At 50.3% G+C, this 19,324-nt stretch overlaps 9 protein-coding genes across 9 annotated transcripts; 3 read left to right on the top strand and 6 right to left on the bottom strand.

Annotated features, from left to right (window-relative positions):
* Positions 1–219: 219 nt before the first annotated feature.
* ASPGLDRAFT_152907 (FPP/GGPP synthase family protein) lies at positions 220–1,520 on the bottom strand. The gene is made up of 2 exons (XM_022542315.1): positions 1,328–1,520; positions 220–1,279 (listed from the first exon to the last, which is right to left on the bottom strand). The coding sequence occupies exons 1-2, from the start codon at positions 1,436–1,438 to the stop codon at positions 371–373; spliced, it is 1,020 nt and encodes a 339-aa protein (XP_022399027.1). The 5' UTR covers positions 1,439–1,520; the 3' UTR covers positions 220–370.
* A 529-nt stretch (positions 1,521–2,049) lies between these two features.
* On the top strand, positions 2,050–3,181 carry ASPGLDRAFT_27185 (uncharacterized protein; the record flags this gene model as incomplete). Its single annotated transcript, XM_022543640.1, has 3 exons — positions 2,050–2,426; positions 2,484–2,952; positions 3,014–3,181. 3 exons carry the CDS (start codon positions 2,050–2,052, stop codon positions 3,179–3,181), a joined length of 1,014 nt encoding a protein of 337 aa, XP_022399028.1.
* A 47-nt stretch (positions 3,182–3,228) lies between these two features.
* ade13 (adenylosuccinase ADE13) lies at positions 3,229–5,197 on the bottom strand. The gene is made up of 6 exons (XM_022547031.1): positions 5,157–5,197; positions 5,012–5,098; positions 4,225–4,952; positions 3,893–4,161; positions 3,774–3,838; positions 3,229–3,723 (listed from the first exon to the last, which is right to left on the bottom strand). Exons 2-6 carry the CDS (start codon positions 5,088–5,090, stop codon positions 3,473–3,475), a joined length of 1,392 nt encoding a protein of 463 aa, XP_022399029.1. The 5' UTR covers positions 5,091–5,098; positions 5,157–5,197; the 3' UTR covers positions 3,229–3,472.
* Positions 5,198–5,472: 275 nt separating this feature from the next.
* ASPGLDRAFT_130162 (EXO70 family protein) lies at positions 5,473–7,496 on the bottom strand (the record flags this gene model as incomplete). Its single annotated transcript, XM_022540942.1, has 3 exons — positions 5,473–6,866; positions 6,936–7,153; positions 7,213–7,496. The coding sequence occupies 3 exons, from the start codon at positions 7,494–7,496 to the stop codon at positions 5,473–5,475; spliced, it is 1,896 nt and encodes a 631-aa protein (XP_022399030.1).
* Positions 7,497–7,852: 356 nt separating this feature from the next.
* On the top strand, positions 7,853–10,530 carry ASPGLDRAFT_49111 (putative phospholipase A2 (PlaA)). The gene has a single exon (XM_022547032.1). The coding sequence runs from the start codon at positions 7,944–7,946 to the stop codon at positions 10,437–10,439; it is 2,496 nt and encodes an 831-aa protein (XP_022399031.1). The 5' UTR covers positions 7,853–7,943; the 3' UTR covers positions 10,440–10,530.
* A 157-nt stretch (positions 10,531–10,687) lies between these two features.
* Positions 10,688–13,146, bottom strand: ASPGLDRAFT_49112 (putative GTPase NOG1). Its single transcript, XM_022547033.1, has 5 exons — positions 13,081–13,146; positions 12,879–12,987; positions 12,672–12,773; positions 10,910–12,609; positions 10,688–10,852 (listed from the first exon to the last, which is right to left on the bottom strand). The coding sequence occupies exons 1-5, from the start codon at positions 13,099–13,101 to the stop codon at positions 10,811–10,813; spliced, it is 1,974 nt and encodes a 657-aa protein (XP_022399032.1). The 5' UTR covers positions 13,102–13,146; the 3' UTR covers positions 10,688–10,810.
* Positions 13,147–13,650: 504 nt separating this feature from the next.
* Positions 13,651–14,711, bottom strand: ASPGLDRAFT_130180 (polyamine acetyltransferase; the record flags this gene model as incomplete). Its single annotated transcript, XM_022540945.1, has 2 exons — positions 13,651–14,133; positions 14,319–14,711. The coding sequence occupies 2 exons, from the start codon at positions 14,709–14,711 to the stop codon at positions 13,651–13,653; spliced, it is 876 nt and encodes a 291-aa protein (XP_022399033.1).
* Positions 14,712–15,596: 885 nt separating this feature from the next.
* Positions 15,597–17,752, bottom strand: ASPGLDRAFT_152927 (uncharacterized protein). The gene is made up of 8 exons (XM_022542316.1): positions 17,631–17,752; positions 17,553–17,584; positions 17,456–17,495; positions 17,268–17,406; positions 16,842–17,193; positions 16,317–16,783; positions 15,986–16,264; positions 15,597–15,916 (listed from the first exon to the last, which is right to left on the bottom strand). The coding sequence occupies exons 1-8, from the start codon at positions 17,666–17,668 to the stop codon at positions 15,752–15,754; spliced, it is 1,512 nt and encodes a 503-aa protein (XP_022399034.1). The 5' UTR covers positions 17,669–17,752; the 3' UTR covers positions 15,597–15,751.
* Positions 17,753–17,962: 210 nt separating this feature from the next.
* ASPGLDRAFT_49115 (putative 2-haloalkanoic acid dehalogenase) lies at positions 17,963–19,324 on the top strand. Its single transcript, XM_022547034.1, has 2 exons — positions 17,963–18,871; positions 18,932–19,324. The coding sequence occupies exons 1-2, from the start codon at positions 18,270–18,272 to the stop codon at positions 19,053–19,055; spliced, it is 726 nt and encodes a 241-aa protein (XP_022399035.1). The 5' UTR covers positions 17,963–18,269; the 3' UTR covers positions 19,056–19,324.

Consider the following 19,324-nt stretch of genomic DNA (forward strand, 5'->3'; position numbering starts at 1 on the left):
TTCCATTGCCTCTTTTACCTAAGAAAAAACTCATAGTCTCCTTCATCTCATCACAAAGTGCTGGTTCTACCGAATATCTCGTAATGGTCACATTTCTCACTCGATGTTCTGCAGAACTGCGGATCTGAACTAATGAATATGCTAAAGCCCAATCGGATCTAACATTAGGGCGAAGGATCAGCCCTTACGCTATGAGTGAGGAATGAAAATTGAGACAAGAGTTGAACTATGGAGACTGCTCTACGGAGTACAGCGGCAAAGGATCGAGGATTCAGTTTAAATTCATAATTCCAAGCACGGACAATATACTAAATCCGATATCACAGCTGAGCGCCAAAGAATGATTCTAATTGGCGAGAACCCATGACGCTCACTTGTTCCTGTGCATAATCTTTGAAAGAAGCAGCGTAAAGACCTCCTTCCTCAATCCTGCTCCTTCTTCAATGCGGCCAATCTCGGCTTGGAGCTCGTTGATCTTCGCATCCTCGAACTGCCGGTATACTTCTTCCATGTCGATCTGGCCAAAGACCTGCTTGACTCTCGCTTCGTGCATGTCGCCCTTTTGACCATATGACGGGAATAACACTTCTCGTTGCTCGTCGTTACAGCGTTGTAGCGCCTGGACAATAATCCAAGAGCACTTGTTATCCTGGATGTCCATGCCCACCTTTCCAGTAACCTCGGGATTTCCAAATACATCAAGATAGTCATCCTGAATCTGAAAGTACTCGCCCATCGGAAGAAGAATCCTTTCCGCTTGTTTCAGATTCACCTCGCTAGCACGCTGGAGATAATGCAATGCTAGCGCCACCGGCAAAAAGAAACTGTAAAACGCAGTCTTGTTGATCGCAATGGACGAATACATCTCACTCGTCATGTCAGCCATGTCACGCACATGCGTATCACACAGCTGACCCAGCTCCGTCCGGAACGACGCCTCCTGCAGAAGCTCTAGCAAGTCGCAGTACGCCGGGTGGGTTTTGAAATGTTTCCGGAGGATGCGGAAGATGGAGGAATGGAGCATGGCGGCGTCATTTACGGCAGTCAAGCCAATTCCTTCCTGCCGATACCAGCAGGGCTTTCCGCGTCGGTACTCGGAGCTGTCCATGATATCGTCCCAGACGAGATAGGACGCTTGGAAAATCTCGGTTGCCCAGCCTAGGATGCTTAGGTGGTGGAATTCGTCATCGCTCAGAGACCGCTGCAGGAGACTCAGGCCGGTATCGACTACCGTGAGTCCGCGGTTGAGCTTGCCACCTTGCGTATTTGAAATCAAGCACTAGTATGGTAAGTATCCGTGGGTAAAATACGAAGCTGAGAAACATACTTGCTGGAACCGGTCGTTGTGGTCGTTCGGCAAACCTCTCTGGGCTAGTTCTTCTCGTAATTCCCCAACCAGGGACTGGAATACGGCTTCGAATCTTGCGCAGCTGGCCATTGCCGACGATTCTTTGGTGATTGTGATAGTTCATGGTTGTTCGTTCCACTGCGGCATTTATAGCTTGTAACCGTCGACTAGCTATTAGCGTGGGTTTAGTAGATGTCGCGAACGAGAAGAATTGTGGAGTAGGAAATCACCAGAGCCACTATCATTACCGAGATCGAGTGCGTTGCTAACTGCTAGATAGATTAGAGTTCTTATCGGTGTAGTTGGTTGTATTCCATCGTGAGTGGCGGGCTGACTTCAGCTGTGATGGGATAGTTAAAGGATGAACATAGTTTAACGGTGGGTATGAGCAGAAAAACTGGCGAGTTAGATCACATAGGTCAATTTAAAATATGTAATCCCGCATGTGTTCTTGCGAGTTCCTGAGCTGAAAAGACGTACTTTTGGATGCATCAGGCTTTTTCCTATTTGGGCAAATGCATGCAAATGCTATGTATGTGGTTATCACAAACATCAAAAAGCAAACATCATGACGCCCAGCGCCCGCAACGACAGCCTATATTAACCTCGGTTGTTAGCCATCTACCGCCATATTGAAGCAATAAAGCAACAAGTCTCCCAAAGATTCTCTTATTGCCTAATACCACTCAATTGATTCCACCATGGCCGCTGCCGTCGCCGAAACCACCTTCGCCTATCATGGCCTCCCAACTTCCCCTCAGATGGCCCAAACGGACCAAGTCAAGTTCCTCATCAGGACCTTCCTCGAGGGCATCCAGTTCGACCGCACCACGCCCTTCCTGAAGGACCATGAGCTGGAGCAGGCAGTCTGGAAGTACTTCCAGGGCCAGAGTCTAGATAACAAGAGCATGACTGCTGTGCGCAAGACGCTGAAGCTGTCTGTGACTTTGACGCATCAGGCGTATACGGCGCATCCATTTGAGATCAAGGTGCTCTGCGCGGCGCAGTTTTTGTATATGTTTTTGGTGGATGATATCGCCGAGGAATTTATGGTGGAGTTGCAGTCGTTTGGACAGAAGTAGATTCCCCCTTTTTTTTCTCAGACAATGGATATGGATAGCTGACTTGGGACAAGTTTCACCCTAAACAAACCCCATAACCATCCCCTCCTCGACGCCTTCGACGGCCACCTGCGCAATCTCGCGAATTACTATGGCCCATACTGCTATGCGGCTATCATCAAGACTCTCTTTGACTACGTCAACGGCCGTATCATCGAGCATAAAATGGAGCAGTCCAACTTTACGTTCCACTCCGAGTCGCGGCTCATGCCCATGTTCCTGCGAACTAAAGTCGGGGGCGCTGAGATCCTCCTGCATCTCCTGTTTCCACAGTCCGTTTTCCCAGAGGACGAGTATCTGATGCGGTATTTCCCGGTTATTCAGGAGTTGGTGCTGTTTACGGACTTCACGAATGATATTCTGTCGTATTATAAGGAGTTTATTTTGCATGGGGAGAAGGGGAACTTTGTGGGGAATTTTGCGGATACGCATAGGATGCAGCAGTTGGATGTGTTGCAGCATTTGACTGGTTATACGCCAAAGGTTTGTGATATTTTCTCCTGCTTTTGATAGAAAGGTGATTATTGTGTGCTGACCTCTGCAGTTGCTCAAATCGGTCTATTCGATTCTTGACGGAAATGAAGATTTGTTGCGGGCTGTGAAGAATTTCGTCACGGGCTGGATTATGCTGTGTACGGCCCATCGCCGGTATTACCTGGTCGAGTTGTTCGAGGATGAGCAGTATCTCCCACCGTATGATGAGGATGCATAGATGAGCACTATATGCCAGTCAACAACGTTGTTCGTTAAGAGGTAGTTGAACGATTGCTATGCAGAATAGCATAGAAATATAGATCATGTTTAAATTCAAACCATCTATTGTATCTACAAATCCAAGAAATTAAACCAAAAGACCCCTTCCCTTTTTCGTCCTCATACATCGTAAAACATTTGTATAAACTTGCACTTGTCCCTCAGACCGAGTCCTTTCCTGGTAGATGGATCAAATGGATGTGCTGCTCTCTGCAACTATGTGCGATCACCTTGCCCCTTTATATCCAAATTAGACGTGCAGGGCGGAAGTCTCCGCCTTGGCCAAGGCAGCCTCGTAAGGCTTGAGTGCGTTCTTCACCTCGGTCGAGACGAACTTCTCGACCTGCTGAGGAGAACGGCCAGTGAAGGTGCTGGGGTCGAGGAGGGCGTCCAATTCGCCCAGGATGGGGGCGAAGAACTCGGTGCGACGGATGCGCTCCAAGAGGTCGTTGTTCTTGCCGTGCTTCTTGACATTGTCGGCGGCTTGGTGAGAGAGGACACCTGTGATTGTCAGCGCATGATCTTTATGTTCCATTTATAGTGTAACGTACGGATCTCCTCGTGGGCGTCCTGGCGGGACAGTCCCTTCTTCACGCAGGCCATGATGACGTTCTCACTAGAATACAGTTAGGCGTGATTCAAATTTCAGGTAAAAGCGGCGATAACTTACGTGGCCATGAAAGGAAGCTCATCGTTCACCCGACGTTTGATGACCTCAGGGTAGACAACGAAACCGGAAGTGATGTTGTTCAGAAGGATGAGACAGGCATCGGCGGACAGGTACAGCTCGGGAATGCTGATACGGCGAATGGCACTGTCATCCAGAGAACGCTCAAACCACTGGGCCGAGTAGGTGTCAAGAGCGTCCTTGGGAAGGTTCTGAAGGTGTCTTCCGAGCGAGCACAGACGCTCGGACCGCATAGGGTTACGCTTGTAGGCCTGCGCAGGTCAGCATTTGCACCAATGCTTGGTTTGGTAAACCAAATCGTAATTTCTACTTACCATAGCACTGCTTCCAATCTGGTCCTTCTCAAAAGGCTCCTCAAGCTCCTTAAGCATAGCAAGGTGACGGATGTCAATACCGACACGCTCGCATGTCGAACCGAAAGAGCCAAGGGCGTTGGAAACGTCAACATCGATCTTTCGCGAGTACGTCTGGCTGGAGATGATGAAGGCGGAGTTAAAACCAGCCTTCTCAGTAACAAGCTCGTCCAATTGTTCAACCTTGTCGTGGTCACCGTTGAAGATCTGGAGGAAGGAGGCCTGAGTACCAGTGGTACCCTTGACACCACGGAAGCGCAAGTCATCACGCGCCCGCTCTAAGTTGCGCAGATCCATTAGCAAATCCTGGATCCACAGGGTTGCACGCTTGCCAACCGTCACGAGCTGCGCGGGCTGTCCGTGGGTGAAACCCAGACAGGGCAAGTCCTTGTATTCATTGGCAAATGCGGCCAACTTGTCAACCACAACGGCGAGCTTGGGGATGAGGATGTCGAGACCGTCACGGAGGAAGATAAGATCGGCGTTGTCGGTGCAGTAGCACGAAGTAGCACCCCAGTGGATGATACCGGCCGCGGCGGGGGCGACTTGACCGTAGGCGTGGACGTGGGCCATGACATCGTGTCTCCGACGCTTCTCCTCCTCAGCGGCAACAGCGAACTCGTCGTCCTGGATGGTGAGGTGAGCCTTCATCTGCTCAATTGCCTGGTCGGTGATCGGGAGACCGAGTTCTGCGATTGATTAGCCTGGGGCGCGGACGAAGGGCAAAACCAGCAAGAAAAAGCAGTACCTTTCTGAGACTGTGCAAGCCATAACCACAGGCTTCTCCAGGTCGAGAAACGGTTTCTAGGCGAAAAGAGATACTTCATCTCTGAACCTATCACCCCGCCTTATTAGTACGGAAACGGAGTTCACATGAAATTGAAGAGACTTACTCGAATATCTCGAGTTCAGAGGAGTCTGGTAGAAATCATTGCTGGTAGCCATCCTGACAGGAAGGGGTCTGAGGGGGAATTGCAAGACGAATTGAAGGGAAAGAGGTGGTGTAGAAGAGTGAGTTGTGCGCGTCCTCGACGAATTTTTTGGAGGGATTGGCGGGGAGGCCGCTTATCAGTCACGTTATCAGGCGGGACCAGCAGATCAGTCAGGTGATGTGGTTCTTGGCATTATTGCCGGAATAGGGTTGCAAATGATTATGGATTAAGACTATCAAATAGGCTAGTGAATAAGAATAATACCGGAATAGTGCATCTAAGCCAAAGCTGCCAATTGCGCAGACAGAGACGTCTTGTCGTACTTGACGTACTTGCCTCTGCCCTTGTCGACCTCATGGTACCGGTCCCAGAAACGCGCATACAACGGCTCCAGAACAGCCTGTATCTCGCGAGCCAACACCGAGCGCACTTCTCGTTCCATATAGAGCGACTTATGCCGCGACACCAGCTCGTCGAAGCTGGCATTGAATGACTTGAACTTGTCCTTGATAGCGTCTTTGTCCTTGGAATGGAGTGACTTGAGAATAGCAGCGGAGTCCACAGCGCCGCTCGATGTCGGTCTGGTTGAGCTGCCCGCTCCCCGAGAAGTATACTGCACATCGAGAAGGAAATGCGACGTTTCCTTCCAGGCATCCAGATAGGTGGACGTAGCACGCTTCCGGAAACTATCGACTCGAGCAATGCTGTCTGGTGAACCAAGGTAGCGCGCTAACTCGGGGCTCTGTCGGATGAAGCGATCGACGATACAGAAGACGTTGGAGAGGAAAACACCTTGAGCAGCCTTTGTGCGATGGAAGTTACGGCCCCGTGTCTCGAGTGAAAACAGGAGAGCCTCAATCATGTCCAAGATGAAATGCGATAAAAGCGTCGAGCTGTCAGGACTGACATCTAATGGCGCAGTTCCAGATGTGTTCGATGCGAAGCGCCAGTTTCCATCCCCAAGGGACGTCAGAATGGAAGCCAGCGGCCCAGAATAGGCAGTCAGCGTGGACAGCGAGCTCATGACTTCGTTGACTAGCGGTACAGTTCCGCCATCGGGTGGAAGGACAGGTAGATTCGACGCCTTGCGCTTTGTCTCCTCGAGCAGCTCTGACAAGGATGATTTCGCGGTTTCGCGGACGGGCCTGAGAGCTTCGATGAACAAGCTCTTGAGCTCTCCAGTCTTTGATTCCACACGGTATGACATGGCCGTAACGATTTCAATAATCTCAAAAGCGAGGAAGCAGTCCGTCATAAGATTGGCTTTGATGTACTGATTGAGTTCACGCAAAGTCTTCGAATACTCGGCCATCGCCGAGCGGCACGTTGCCTGCAGAGCCAATCCCCGTTGATCTCCTGTGAAAAGTTGCGATATGTTTTCATGCTCCGCATATATGAAGCCTTCCAGCGCATTGGAATAGATTCCGATACCGTTGGTGCCCTGCTTGTATGGACCATCGGTAGCCCTCCGCTTGACAGTATTGAGCGATGCTATGGCAAGGTTTTGTAGGCTCGAATTGATGTACGGTCCACGAATTTCGGCATATATCTGCAATGCGGGGTTGTCATCTTCGTTTTCCCGTGATCCATGGCTGGCTGCTGAGCTGATGGCTGCGCATACAGGGGCGAGTTCGGCGAGGGTGTCTTCAGGAATCGATGGGAACGGAAGTTCTGCGAACCAGAGAGGAACATGTAAGCTACTATCTCTTCATACATTGTACTTCCAATAGACGCACATACCTTTCGTCAGATAGTGTAGGGGTTCGACAGGAGTAACATGATCGCTCAGCATGCCGCGGAACATCTCTTGAAGCTTCCCACTTCCCGTGTTCAATAAACCAGTAAATTCTGAGATGGCTTTCTGATTAGATTTCAAGTTCGTCGAGCTAAGGTCCACAAGCGCCTTTTCCACGCGCCTCATCGCCGTAAGGTACTGCGACAACCCAGCGCTCTCCGGGCTTTATTAGGAGTCAGCAAATAGTTCAACCCAGCTAGGTACCAGCTGTCAAATACTCACCCGTCACGGATGACGCCCTCTTCCCGGCCTTTCGCATCGAGCGGCTGGCGAAGACGTTCAATAGCTTCATTGACCTTGTCGATATTGGTGTTGGTAATTTGGAGCGACTGGGTGTTGCTGTAGATCGGCCCAATGGCATGCTTCACCACATTTCCTCCGGACTCTAACCGGACCATCGAGCCCTGAATCTTCTTCGTGAGGACATTGAGCTTATCGAGGTTGGCGTATAGCACCTCCACCTCTGCGCTCTCCTCCGCGAACGCAGTATTCCTGGGGGCGACCATAGTCGGGCGAGTCGAGCGAGTCGGTTCCTGCGATCAGTATCAAATAAGTACAACAAATATCCTCATGCCTCAAGGCAGGCGTAGACGTATTATGCCGGCATGGTAATGTCAATAACAATAAATGCGATTAAATTCAGGAGGCTCCGGGCCCCATCACGCAAGCAATCCAGTAGCAACGCTGCATAATCATCAATCATGTCCTCCTGTTCATTCTCCGCAATGGCAGCGCTAGTCCCAAAACGGTCGACTTCGGCCCGTCTGCCGCTCCGACGAACCTCTCACGTGACATTTCGTCATCGTGGCATTCGTTGATCAATGAAACCTGGCAGAGAGGCTGGAATCACAGAGGCTCAGGGGCCCAATTGACTCGACTGGAATGGCAACAAGAGGAATTGGATGCTGCCCTCGCTTTGCTTTTCCTCCTCGCAACGGAGTACCCAGGGCAAGATGGGTATTGCTATACTACGTTCTCGTTGGACAACCCTTCCTGCCACCCTAGTTGTGGGTACTGGGACGCTGTATGCAACAGGAGATCCGGCTCAATTGAACAGACAATCACTTCCTACAGACCAGAAGCAGGCATTTTCTACTACGGCTCCGCGAGAGGCTTTCTACCCGTTCAACAGGCATAATGCGGGCGATTCGCGTGGGAACGATGCGGATAAGAACTCCGAGGAAGCGCACCACGACAATTCTATGTGGACGAGGATCTTACACAAGTTCGGGGATGTGAAGCAAGCCGTTGGTTCGAATGAATGGATGGATATTGATATCAAGCAATACATTATCCCAGACTGGACCAAATACTTGCCGGGCACAGTCCAGAAGCTTCAACGAGAGCTCTCAATGTCTCCTGGATCCCTGGCTGACGAGGTATGGCGGGAATCCAAAGATGCGGACATCAACCCAGAAATTCTGCGAGAAGCTAGGGTCCGTGTTGGAGATAGTCTCTGTCCTGAGGAACAGGCGTTTCGGAAAAAACGACAACAGCACGCGGTGAGAGCACTGGCAGTCTATCTTAACATACCCGAGTCAGATATCCACCCCGAGGATGTCCCAATCATTGCCATGTGTGGCTCAGGAGGAGGCCTGCGTGCCCTCGTGGCTGGCACAGGGTCATATCTTGCCGCACAAGAGGCCGGTCTCTGGGACTGCGTCACTTATACGGCCGGGGTTAGCGGAAGCTGTTGGCTGCAGACGCTATACCACTCGTCTATCGCTCGGGGCAATTTCAACCGCTTAATGAACCATTTGAAAAACAGACTGGGTGTGCATATCGCATTTCCACCCAAAGCCCTGAGCTTGCTCACAACGGCTCCCACTAACAAGTATCTGTTGAGTGGGATGATCGAGAAGCTGAAAGGCGACCCTGGTGCGGACTTTGGCCTGGTGGACATTTATGGAATCTTGCTGTCAGCAAGACTGCTCGTGCCCCGTGGTGAACTCGGGGTATCTGATCGCGACCTCAAATTATCAAATCAGCGGCCCAACGTTGACAACGGAGCCCATCCACTCCCGATCTACACAGCTGTGCGTCATGAAATTCCAATTCTTGAGGAACTCCAAGACGATGCAAACATGCAAAGACGCCGACAGCCAGAGAGACTCATCAGGGAGTCAAGAAGCGAGGCGTGGTTCCAGTGGTTCGAGTTTACCCCCTACGAGTTCTTCTGCGAAGAGCTCGGTGCTGGTATACCAACCTGGGCTTTAGGAAGACACTTCAACGAGGGCAAGGATTTATTTTCTAGCGGAGAACTCCCAACCCCAGAGACCCGTATTCCTGAGTTTATGGGCGTATGGGGGAGCGCTTTCTGCGCAACCCTCTCCCACTACTACAAGGAGATACGGCCAGTGATCCGAGGCATAGCTGGGTTCGGTGGTATCGACTCTCTCATTCAAGGCAAGACAAAAGACCTCGTTCGAGTCCACCCCATCGACCCGGCTACTATACCAAACTACGTGTTGGGCATGAAGGATATGCTACCAGAGTCTTGCCCAGAGTCAATTTTCAACAACCAACATCTCCGGCTCATGGACGCCGGAATGAGCAACAACCTACCGATCTATCCCCTCCTCCGACCAGGCAGAGACGTAGACGTTATCGTCACCTTCGATGCATCCGCCGACATCAAGCGCGAGAACTGGCTCTCCGTGGTAGACGGCTACGCCCGACAACGCGGCATCAAAGGTTGGCCCGTAGGAGCCGGCTGGCCCAAGGCAGAGGACAACCCCGAACAAACCTCTGAAATCCTCCGCGAACCCCAAAACATCAGCGATGAATCCCTAGACTCCAAGATGACCCGCGCCCAACACGAAGACAAACACATGCATGGCCGCAACCTCAAAATCCCCCGCACAACCGAGTCCAACAACGAAACAAACCCAGCAGGAGACCGCCCCGCCGCCTCGGACACAGACCTAAGCTACTGTAACATCTGGGTAGGGACAATGCAAGAGCGCGTCTCGGGCGATGAACCACCACCCTCGAAACGCCTCTTCCACCCACAGCACGCAAACCACGCCGAATCAGACTTCCGCCTCATGCGTCCCGACGCAGGTATCGCGGTCGTCTACTTCCCCCTCCTTCCCAACACTTCTGCACCTGAGTTACCGCAGGGTTCAGCGATGTCGCGGTCTCCGGCTCCAACACGCACGTTACAGAATTCAACCGTTGCCAAAGAGATTTCTAATCCTGCGTGGCCGATGGCGCCTCATCCGGGGTCTATTGATCCCGACGTTGACGATTTTCTGTCGACGTGGAATTTCGTGTATACGCCGGAGCAGATCGATTCAGTGGTTGGTCTTGCGAAAGCGAATTTCGCGCAGGGCGAGGAGCAGATGAAGAGGGTTGTTCGGGCTGTTTATGAGAGAAAGAGGTCTGATCGGTTGAAGAGGGAGGAGCAGGAGGATAGGAAGAGGATGGAGGGGTTTGTACCATTATAGTCTTTTTTGGTTTTGTTTAGTTTAAAGTGTAATATAGGCTTGGATGATGATGTAAATGCAGCATACGAATTAATAGGATCAAATCTTGCAATTTTTCATGAACATAGAACTCAACAACTTCTTTTCTATATACAACACTCAACATTGCAAAGTCTCATCAACATGCCATAGAGATCGGATCACAGACAACAGTTGTGTTAATATTCATCCATGAGGTATTGTCAAGATAAAGTAGTACCAAACGAACAAAAGCACGAAGAACGAGAAAGGTCAACCCAAACGCCAGTTTTTGAATACCCGGAATTCCAATGTCAATAAGAACAATATTAAGATCGGACTTCGTCGCTTCGTCAACGTCCCCACCCAAGTCCTTAACGACGTTGTGTCTTGCCGATTGTGCGCTTTCCGGCGAACTGTAACATGGTTAGTATACGAACAAGTATCAGAAGAAACAAGTGAGGGGAACATACCAAGTGCTTCGGCAGCGATGCCGTCGTGTGTCTGTCTGCTTCTCCTGCTCTCGCCATCCGGTTCATCTTCTTCTGTCCCAGCTTCTTGAGACGGTCGGCCTTGGTGCGCTGCTCTGCGTCTTGAACACCATCCTCCAGACGGTTTGTGGCAGCCTGGCTGCGAGCACGAGCCTTGGCCTTGGCAATCGCCTGGCGGGGATCCGCGTCGACATCCATAGAGTCGCCGTCGTTGTTGTCGTCCGTGTCGCGAGTAAGCGGGCGGCCGCGGGTCTGGCTCTGCGAACGGGCACGGGCAGCAGCAGCGTCGACATCGTATCCGGCAGAGTCCAGGGCTTTCTCCATATGGGAGAGCTTCTTGGACTTGGCGGTACGGGGGATCTGGGCGCGGTTCTTGAGGGATTTGCGCATCTTGGCCTCGTTGCGCATCAGTACGCGCTTCTCGCGGATCAGGTCCGCCTTCATACGGGTGTCCGCCTCCTCTACGTCTTCGACACTCTCGTCGGACTCGTAGTATCCGTCCTGCTCCAGTTTCTCTTCTTCCTCCTCCAGAGTAGCGAGCTTGGCCTCGATATCCGGATCCACAAAGTCGTAGACGTTCTTGCCGTTCCAGACTTCGGGGATCTTGTCGTGTTTCCACTCGTCGTCCGCCAGGTCGTAGGTCTTCTTGAGGTCGATGTTGTAGACACCAGCACCACCGTTCTCTTCTTCGATGTCCCGCTCGAGCTTCTTGCGCTCCGGGTCGTCCTTGGCGTATTTCCTCAGGTTCTTCACAGCATCGGGAATGAAGGTCTCACGCTGCACACCACCCGTAGGCTGGGCGACGTGGATACGGGAAAGGACATCGCCAAGTCGTCCACCAGGGGTACCGGCGCTGTTGGAACCAGACTTGAGTTTCTGCGAAACTCTCTCAGCCAAAAGCTTGTCGCAAGCAGCGTTCTTCACCCCAGTCACACCTTCGGTGGTGGTGCAAGACACCTGCAAGATTTCAACATCGCCGGAGTTGAGGATGTTCTGGATCTCCTGCTGGTATTCGGGCTCCAAGTCCTCTGGCCGTCTGACATCAATCTTGTTGATCACAAGGAACACGATCTTGTTGGCAAAAAGGGGTCGGATGCTGTGGAAGAGCTTGATCTGATCGGCAACGGAGTATCCACACTGCTCGGACAGATCCATGAAGTACATAATGGCGGAACGAAGGTGAGCAACTGCGGTAATGGACTGCATTTCAATGGTGTTCATTTCCTCCAGAGGGTGGTCCAGGATACCAGGGGTGTCGATGGCCTGGAATCGCAGGTACTTGTAATCGAAATGCCCGACGAACAAACTCTTGGTGGTGAAAGCATAAGGCTGAACATCGACATCGGCACGGGTGACGCTGCGTAGGAAGCTGGACTTTCCGACGTTAGGGTAACCGCAAATCAACAGAGTCCGAGTGTTGGGATCAATCGATGGCAGACGACCCAAGTGCTGGCGGACCTGCTCCAAGTAGACGAGAGGATCTTTCAGACGTCTGCAGATGGTGGCCATACGACCCAGCGCAGCGCGCTTGAGCTGTTTGCACTGGAACAAAGACTGCGCATATTTAATCAAACGGACGTAGTCGCGAGAAACGGTTTCGATGAGGTGCTTGGCGGTTGAGACCTGACCCAGGGCGATCTTGAAATGGTCGGCATCGTAAAGAGTGTTCATCAAATCCTTGTCTGGAGGCAATTGGTCAGAAAATGCCCAATCAACAAAAAACTGACAGTCCCGGGTGTCTTACGGAAAGGATGAATATCTTGCAATCTCGGGAATCCATCGAGAATCCCTTGGAACTTCTCGCAGAAAGTCTCCTGTGTGTACTTGACCTTCCTAGTATAGAAACCTGCATGACAGAAAAAAGATTTTTTTATCAGCGACCAATTTTCAACCCAGGATTTTATCGCATCCGCCACGGTTTTTTAACGCAACGAATTGGGTCGCCAAATACCTCGAATACGGCTGATCTTGAATCCAGCACGAATCTGCGTAGGAAGCTGTCGCTGCGTGCGACTCAGGACAATGTCCAGGAATTCCTGGCTGGTGGGCACAGGTGCGATCTAATCGAGCGGTGAAAAATTCGCAATCAGTACACTGCCATCACCACGACTCGCCGTCCAAGTTAACGCATATAATAGCAATCAAAAACTCACATCTTTCCACGTCGTCTTCATGATGGGCCGAGTCGAAATCACTGTAAAACGACTCTTGAATGCTGATTGTTGTTGTGAGGACGAAAAAAGTTGGATGAGCGGGAAAAAAAATTGCTGGGCGGTGGGCTGTTCTGCCGGGCGGTGATTGTGTTACTAACCTACTCCGCAGAGATACTGTTACTACAGAGTGCAGTAGTCTACAGAGTACAAGTCAACCTTTTGTGCTATAGCAAAGAATCATTCATATCGTCATGTACATTGCTACTACCGTGCACTATGGTACACCAGATAACCACCCTGCTTAACCCGGACATCATAGAGTTAGTCGTCATAGCCCAGCACGAAACTCCGTTGCTCTTAGATTCCTTGGACCAGCCCTGTAAAACCAAACCGCAAATAAACGAAAAAGGGAAGACAAAAGGACAAAGTACGAGTCAGAAAGGGGTAATGCAACCGACAATGTCCATACCACCAAGCGATGCAGAACGAAATAAGCAGCTGTTTAAGAAGATAGAAAACGTATCACTCATCCATGAGTTCCAGCGACTACATCTATCAGTCTTCATTCAATTACAAAAGGAGGGAGAGACAAAGTCTTACCATATCATACCAACTACCGCCTCCATATTTGCACTCGCTAGGTCCACGGTTCTCAAACCCCAATACCTCGTAGAAAGGCACCAGGTGGTCGTGTGCAATGAGGACAATGCGATCGGCAATGGCGGCTTCTTTGATCCGCTGAATGTAAGATTTCATCAGAGTGGTACCGACTTGCTTGTTTTGGTGCTCTGGAAGCACCGCAAGCGAGTGCACAGCAATGGTGTTGCTGTATTCATCATGACCAATTGTCTCTCCATTCTCAACGGTCAACCGTTCGTTCCTCCAGTTGGCGGGCATCTGCATGGAGTGGTCTGTCACACGAGGAGCCGAGGACCGAGTGGCGACAACATGTCCCACCAATGTCGCGCGAGGTTTCGGCTCTCCCTCCGGGATAACAGGGAGAGTGAAGAGACCTAAGGAGAGTTCGGGGCATTTGTTAAGACGGTATAGGAACTTTGGAGAAGAAAGAAACCAGTCAGTAAGAGTAATAATGCACGACGATGCCTCTGGTCACACGGAAAAGCCAAACGGGTCCCATAGGCACAAAATAAAAATTTCTGAAAAAAAAAAAAAAAAAAAAAAAAAAAAAACCTCGCATCCTTTCCGCAGCAATGGAACAAGGTCCGATTTCAACATACTTTTTCGCGAGAGCAGCGCTCGGGTTCCGGAAGGGCATTCTCCACTCGGACACAATCGTCGACATTGGATACGGAGAGGACCTGCACGAACGGGTGCAATTCATCCAACTGGGTGCGCTGGTGCACTGGTGGACGGCGGAACCAATAGGAGAAATCACTGGTATCATCATGGTCGACAGCAACGTAGCCCTCATCCATATCTTCCTCATCGTCGTCATCAACGTCTTCGAGAGGTAGGCCCGAGGCCATGGCGGCTCCGAGACGCGGATCCATTCGAGCGATATCATCAGCGGTCATCGGCAACGAAAATTCCTCCACATTCGACATCGGCTTGAAATCGGTGGGCTCGACCTCGGAAATGGGCTCTGCTGGTCTATCCGTGTGGTCTGTCATGGTTGTAGCGATCTGATCGATTTCGGTGGATTTTCCGTAGATTTGGTTCTCGTTCTTTTTACCCCTCTCTTCTTGTTTCTGTTCTTATGCGAATATGCGCCTTTCGGATAGAGGAATTAGGAGAACTGTCGAGAGTTCTGAACGTTCAATGAAAAATGGCCCGCGAAGTTGAAAATTGCACGGAGAGATCCGAAAGAGAGCCTAGAAGAAATGGAACGGTGGGGAGCCTCAGTTAGCTTAATGCGGGTAAGATAAGAGAACAGACCAAGGAGAGGTTGCAATCCCACCTTTAATATGCGCTTGAATGTGTTATTCTGGTCTAGAAGCAGTGAATGAGAAAGTAGGTTAAGGTAGAGAAAAAGTTCTGACCCTGGCCAAGGGCTCTCGGGACGTTCAGGAACCGTGCAAGGGATCAAAAGGCTTGACCCAGAGGCAAAGAATTTGCGACCGTCGGGTAAGAGTGCGGGGACGTTCAGTGTGGAGGAGGCGCACAACTTTGGATTGAAACAACAGTACTCTAACTTGAACTCTATGCAAGATTCAACTTGGACAATGCAATTCCCAGCAGAATTCTAGGGAAGAGAGCACTGTGAATCGCGGGGCAGCCATACTTCCTCCTCCCACTATCACTACGCCGAGATCGCCCGCCCGGGATTACGGCTGAGTCAGCCCAGCGACGGAATGCAGTTCCTCGTCCACCATCACGACTACAACAGCAATTCTCATATTTGCAGAGGAAGACATTGTCTGAATGACGTCGAGTCTCCGTTGCCAGGTCGCTTAAGCCACAAGTATCCGAGACAGGGATCGGGGATCCTTCCGTCCGATTACTGGCCCACTATACTGCGCTTGGCCGAGCTGGACAGGACCACAATTGGAAACAGACTGAGACATAGATTTATTAACTGACTGGAATAGCTTACATATATAGAGAGGTTACAATAAGGTTCTGACGGGTTGACATCAGAGTTGGTCCTTGCTTTGCACCGGACATATGTATGGCAGTTGACAGCACACAACACCTCAACTTGAAACCCAGATCATCCAAGTGTAAAATATTTGAGTCTCTTCGTCAGTTTCGATTTCGAACCATCCTGGCTATCTTGATTTACCATTGCGGCTTTCAGTCGATCTTCTTCGTCAAATGCAAAGGCTTCCTTAAAGTCCATCTCCGATGCTGGAACAATCTTGGATTTGAAATAGAACTGCGGAATACAATGACTTTTGTTAGCCAATACAATGCTTCGAATCAATATTACGGTGCAGACACTCACCTTGTATGCGAGATAATCAACAAAGAAGAGAGGCGCTGCAATGTACGACGAGAAGAAGCTCTTGGCCGACCCTTTCTCACCAAATGGGAAACAGGCAAGATAGAACTCGCAGCCAGCGATGAAGACAACTACTACCAATGCCAGATATTGAGCATATGGTGCCACAGAATCCCGGAAGGGAAGGGAGCGGTAATCAATGCCTTGAGCCTTCAAGCCCCTTCGGAACCGGATGTGAGAAATAAAGATACCTGCCCACTGGAAGAGCGTCGATATGCCCACCTAGACAATGGTTAGCTTGGATTTTATTGCATCTACAGAATTGGAAACATACCAAATCTGAAAACCATTCGTACACAACAGCCCCCTGGTTGCTACAGTTGAGGTAACAGAGACCTCCTCCCAGAACAATACTGATTGCCAAGGCCACATACGGTCGACCCATTGTATCCTTCCGGCCGAAAAATGGATGGATAATAGACAGGTCAGCCAAAGCAGCCAAACTACGAGTGGCGATATAGGCGCTTGTGATCCCACAGCTGATGACAGTGAGGAAGATGAAACCATTGATGACATGGGCAAACCACATCACACCAGCCCTTTCAATGGCAATGACGAAGGGGCTTCCCAAGGTGCCACTACTACTGATGAGATTTTCATCATCGTACGGTACGCACATTCCAACGAGCCAGATATTGACCACGAAGAAGGTGGCCATCCGCCAAAATATAGGGTTGACGGCGTTGCGGACCGTCTTTCTTGGTTCCTTGGCCTCACCGGCGATAATAGCAATGTGCTCACCTAGTCAGATGCTTAGCAAGTTGGAATTGGATTAACAAAAAATCGTTGCTATACTCACCTCCTCCAAAGCTGAAGAGAGCTTGGACAAACGCCTTGGCGATCCCTTTGATGCCATTGTTGAATGCACCGGGGTTCTTCCAGTAGCGGAATTCGATAGGCCCATTTGTGGCAGGAATACCGCCAGATGTCATGATGAGCATGAAGAAAATGACTGCAAAAATGGCTAGGCATTTGATGAACGACATCGTGTACTCAACGTGGCCATAAAGACGAACCCCAAAAACGTTTGCAAGGGATATTGCTACCAGAAAGATAGTGATATATGCTGCCAAGGGCACCGAAGTGGTTTGTGGCCAGAACTCAAGCACTGATACGGCGGCGGTGATTTCGGCTGGGATGCATATAACCCACTATAGCAGTAGGTTAGCTATTGCCTTGTGCTCATGTTGAAGATACGCCAAGATGGTGGTTTGTATGGACTCACACTAAACCAAAAATTGATGCCAATTGCGAAACCAAATGCCGGCTCGACGTATTCGACACACTGGCGGATGAAGCCACCATGAACAGGCTTGTATGTGGTCATCTCACCAATGGAAGTGAACTGCAGATACACAATCATGCTGGTTTACAATCAGCCTGCCACTCCGAACAAGCTGAAGGGTTTCTCACGCAGTGATGGTATAGGCAATGGCAGTTCCAGCAGGGCCCGCTGTGAAGACTTAGCCATCAAGATTGCGAACCGCTCTCCCTTTCCCCGGAAACTTACCATATTTCAAGGCTGTTCCTGTTCCCATCCACCTGCGCTTCGTTAGAACAGGGGCGGTTTTCAACCAGCACAACTTACAAGCCAGTGCCTACGCCTGCTCCGAAGGTCATCATCATGATCTGCCTTCTTCCGAGTCTGCGATGATATCCGGCATTGTCAATGGCCGTTCCAAATACCACCGTCGTGCCATTGCTGACGTCCGTTGCTTCTTTCTCGATATCAGAGGTTTTGGGTATATATTTGGATAACTTTGAGATATCCTGTTGGATTGCCATGTTAATTTGGTTATGGTTATAAGAGACGATTTCCAGAAACGTAAGTGAATCTTCAGACTTCTATATACATTCTGGTGGAAGGGAAGAATATTCATCTTGTTTTGGACTCCGGCCTATCTAATAAGTGTGATATCTGTATACATCCAGACTGGACAGTGATCCTGGCCGATAGAGTCAGGTCCATCAAGTCCAGATAAGGTCAACCCCATTCTTGAATACCTTGTTTTTATTTTATTTTTATTTAGCCCGTGGTATATGCGTTCAAAAGTACATCCTCCGATGTAACCATTACGGATCTTCCCCGCATCACACAAGATAAGCCGGCGGAGAAATGACTCCAAGACAATGACTGAGCCCTATATAAATTGACTGCCAACCACAATTAAATCTATCGAATCCATCCCGCCCAACCGGATTGCAATCATTATATCAATATATCACAATGCCAGCCAACAAAAACGTCGTATTCGACGTCGTAGGAACCCTTGTCTCCTACGACCGCATCTACAACGCCATCGACACCCGCCTAGGCCCCAAACTCCGCGAACACGGCGTCCAACCATCCTTCCTAGGCTACACCTGGGTCGAAGTCGCCGAGCGCGAATACACCTATCTCAGTGTCTCAGGCGCCTACACACCCTATGCTACCATTTTCGAAAAGATCTTCCACCGCATGCTCTACCAAGCAGGCATTGCGGACCCCGCAACCGTCGGCACAGACGAAGACCTCGCGTATATCATGCAAGAATACGCGAATCTAGACCTCCGCCCTGGAGCACTAGAATGTGTACAGAAACTCCGCGAGGCCGGGTTTACGGTTTGGGCGCTCACGGCCGGCGATTTGAACCGGGTCGGTGCGTATCTGCGCAATGCGGGTGTTGAGATGCCTTCGGAGAATCTCCTATCGTGTGACACGGCTGGTGTTGGGAAGCCGGATCCCGGGGCTTATCGGCCGTTGTTGGAGAGGTTGAAGACGGAGGGTGGAGAGAAGCCGTGGTTTGCGGCGGCGCATATGTGGGATGTTTCTGCGGCGAGGCGCACGGGGTAGGTCATATCTTTCCCTTACAATCTCTCTGTGATATATGTGATAACTGATAAAAACAGCTTTAAAGGAGCGTATTGTACTGTGTATGAGAAGCAGGCACTTCCGGAGTTGTTTGGGGAGATGGAGGTGACGGCTGATAGCTTGCCGGAGATGGCAGCAGGGATTATTGCGTCTGAGGGGTAAATATAGCAAGACTGTAATGGTCGATATCAGTCTAGTTCCTGTCCAATAGATGGTGCATACGAGTACATATAGATCCTTGCTTATCTTCGGATATACCTTGTACAGATAGATTATCTACTCCGCATCTTCATGTCCAATGTCGGCGGTCTTAGCCAATCATTGACTACGACGAATGTATACGACACTTGATAAGTACGTGTACAGCATCCGTGTCACCCAATCTTGAATCAACAGCTACATCCACTGCACCGAACTATCAACGTTGAACA

Source organism: Aspergillus glaucus (assembly GCF_001890805.1).
Source record: "Aspergillus glaucus CBS 516.65 unplaced genomic scaffold ASPGLscaffold_15, whole genome shotgun sequence".
NCBI classification, from domain to species: Eukaryota; Fungi; Ascomycota; class Eurotiomycetes; order Eurotiales; family Aspergillaceae; genus Aspergillus; species Aspergillus glaucus.

What these genes read in the sequence shown, in the direction of transcription:
- ASPGLDRAFT_152907 (XM_022542315.1), bottom strand. Translation starts at nt 1,438, where the DNA reads ATGGCCAGCTGCGCAAGATTCGAAGCCGTATTCCAGTCCCTGGTTGGG. An exon ending in ACAACGACCGGTTCCAGCAA is followed by an intron (nt 1,280 to 1,327) that starts GTATGTTTCTCA and finishes TTACCATACTAG; the next exon opens with TGCTTGATTTCAAATACGCA.
- ade13 (XM_022547031.1), bottom strand. Translation starts at nt 5,090, where the DNA reads ATGAAGTATCTCTTTTCGCCTAGAAACCGTTTCTCGACCTGGAGAAGC. An exon ending in GCTTGCACAGTCTCAGAAAG is followed by an intron (nt 4,953 to 5,011) that starts GTACTGCTTTTT and finishes AATCAATCGCAG; the next exon opens with AACTCGGTCTCCCGATCACC. An exon ending in GGACGCCCACGAGGAGATCC is followed by an intron (nt 3,724 to 3,773) that starts GTACGTTACACT and finishes TGACAATCACAG; the next exon opens with GTGTCCTCTCTCACCAAGCC.
- ASPGLDRAFT_49111 (XM_022547032.1), top strand. Translation starts at nt 7,944, where the DNA reads ATGGGTATTGCTATACTACGTTCTCGTTGGACAACCCTTCCTGCCACC.
- ASPGLDRAFT_49112 (XM_022547033.1), bottom strand. Translation starts at nt 13,101, where the DNA reads ATGAAGACGACGTGGAAAGAT. An exon ending in TGAAGACGACGTGGAAAGAT is followed by an intron (nt 12,988 to 13,080) that starts GTGAGTTTTTGA and finishes CCGCTCGATTAG; the next exon opens with ATCGCACCTGTGCCCACCAG. An exon ending in CATCGCTGCCGAAGCACTTG is followed by an intron (nt 10,853 to 10,909) that starts GTATGTTCCCCT and finishes ACCATGTTACAG; the next exon opens with TTCGCCGGAAAGCGCACAAT.
- ASPGLDRAFT_152927 (XM_022542316.1), bottom strand. Translation starts at nt 17,668, where the DNA reads ATGATGATGACCTTCGGAGCAGGCGTAGGCACTGGCTT. An exon ending in GCATCAATTTTTGGTTTAGT is followed by an intron (nt 17,194 to 17,267) that starts GTGAGTCCATAC and finishes CTACTGCTATAG; the next exon opens with TGGGTTATATGCATCCCAGC. An exon ending in TCTCTTCAGCTTTGGAGGAG is followed by an intron (nt 16,784 to 16,841) that starts GTGAGTATAGCA and finishes GCATCTGACTAG; the next exon opens with GTGAGCACATTGCTATTATC.
- ASPGLDRAFT_49115 (XM_022547034.1), top strand. Translation starts at nt 18,270, where the DNA reads ATGCCAGCCAACAAAAACGTCGTATTCGACGTCGTAGGAACCCTTGTC. An exon ending in TCTGCGGCGAGGCGCACGGG is followed by an intron (nt 18,872 to 18,931) that starts GTAGGTCATATC and finishes TGATAAAAACAG; the next exon opens with CTTTAAAGGAGCGTATTGTA.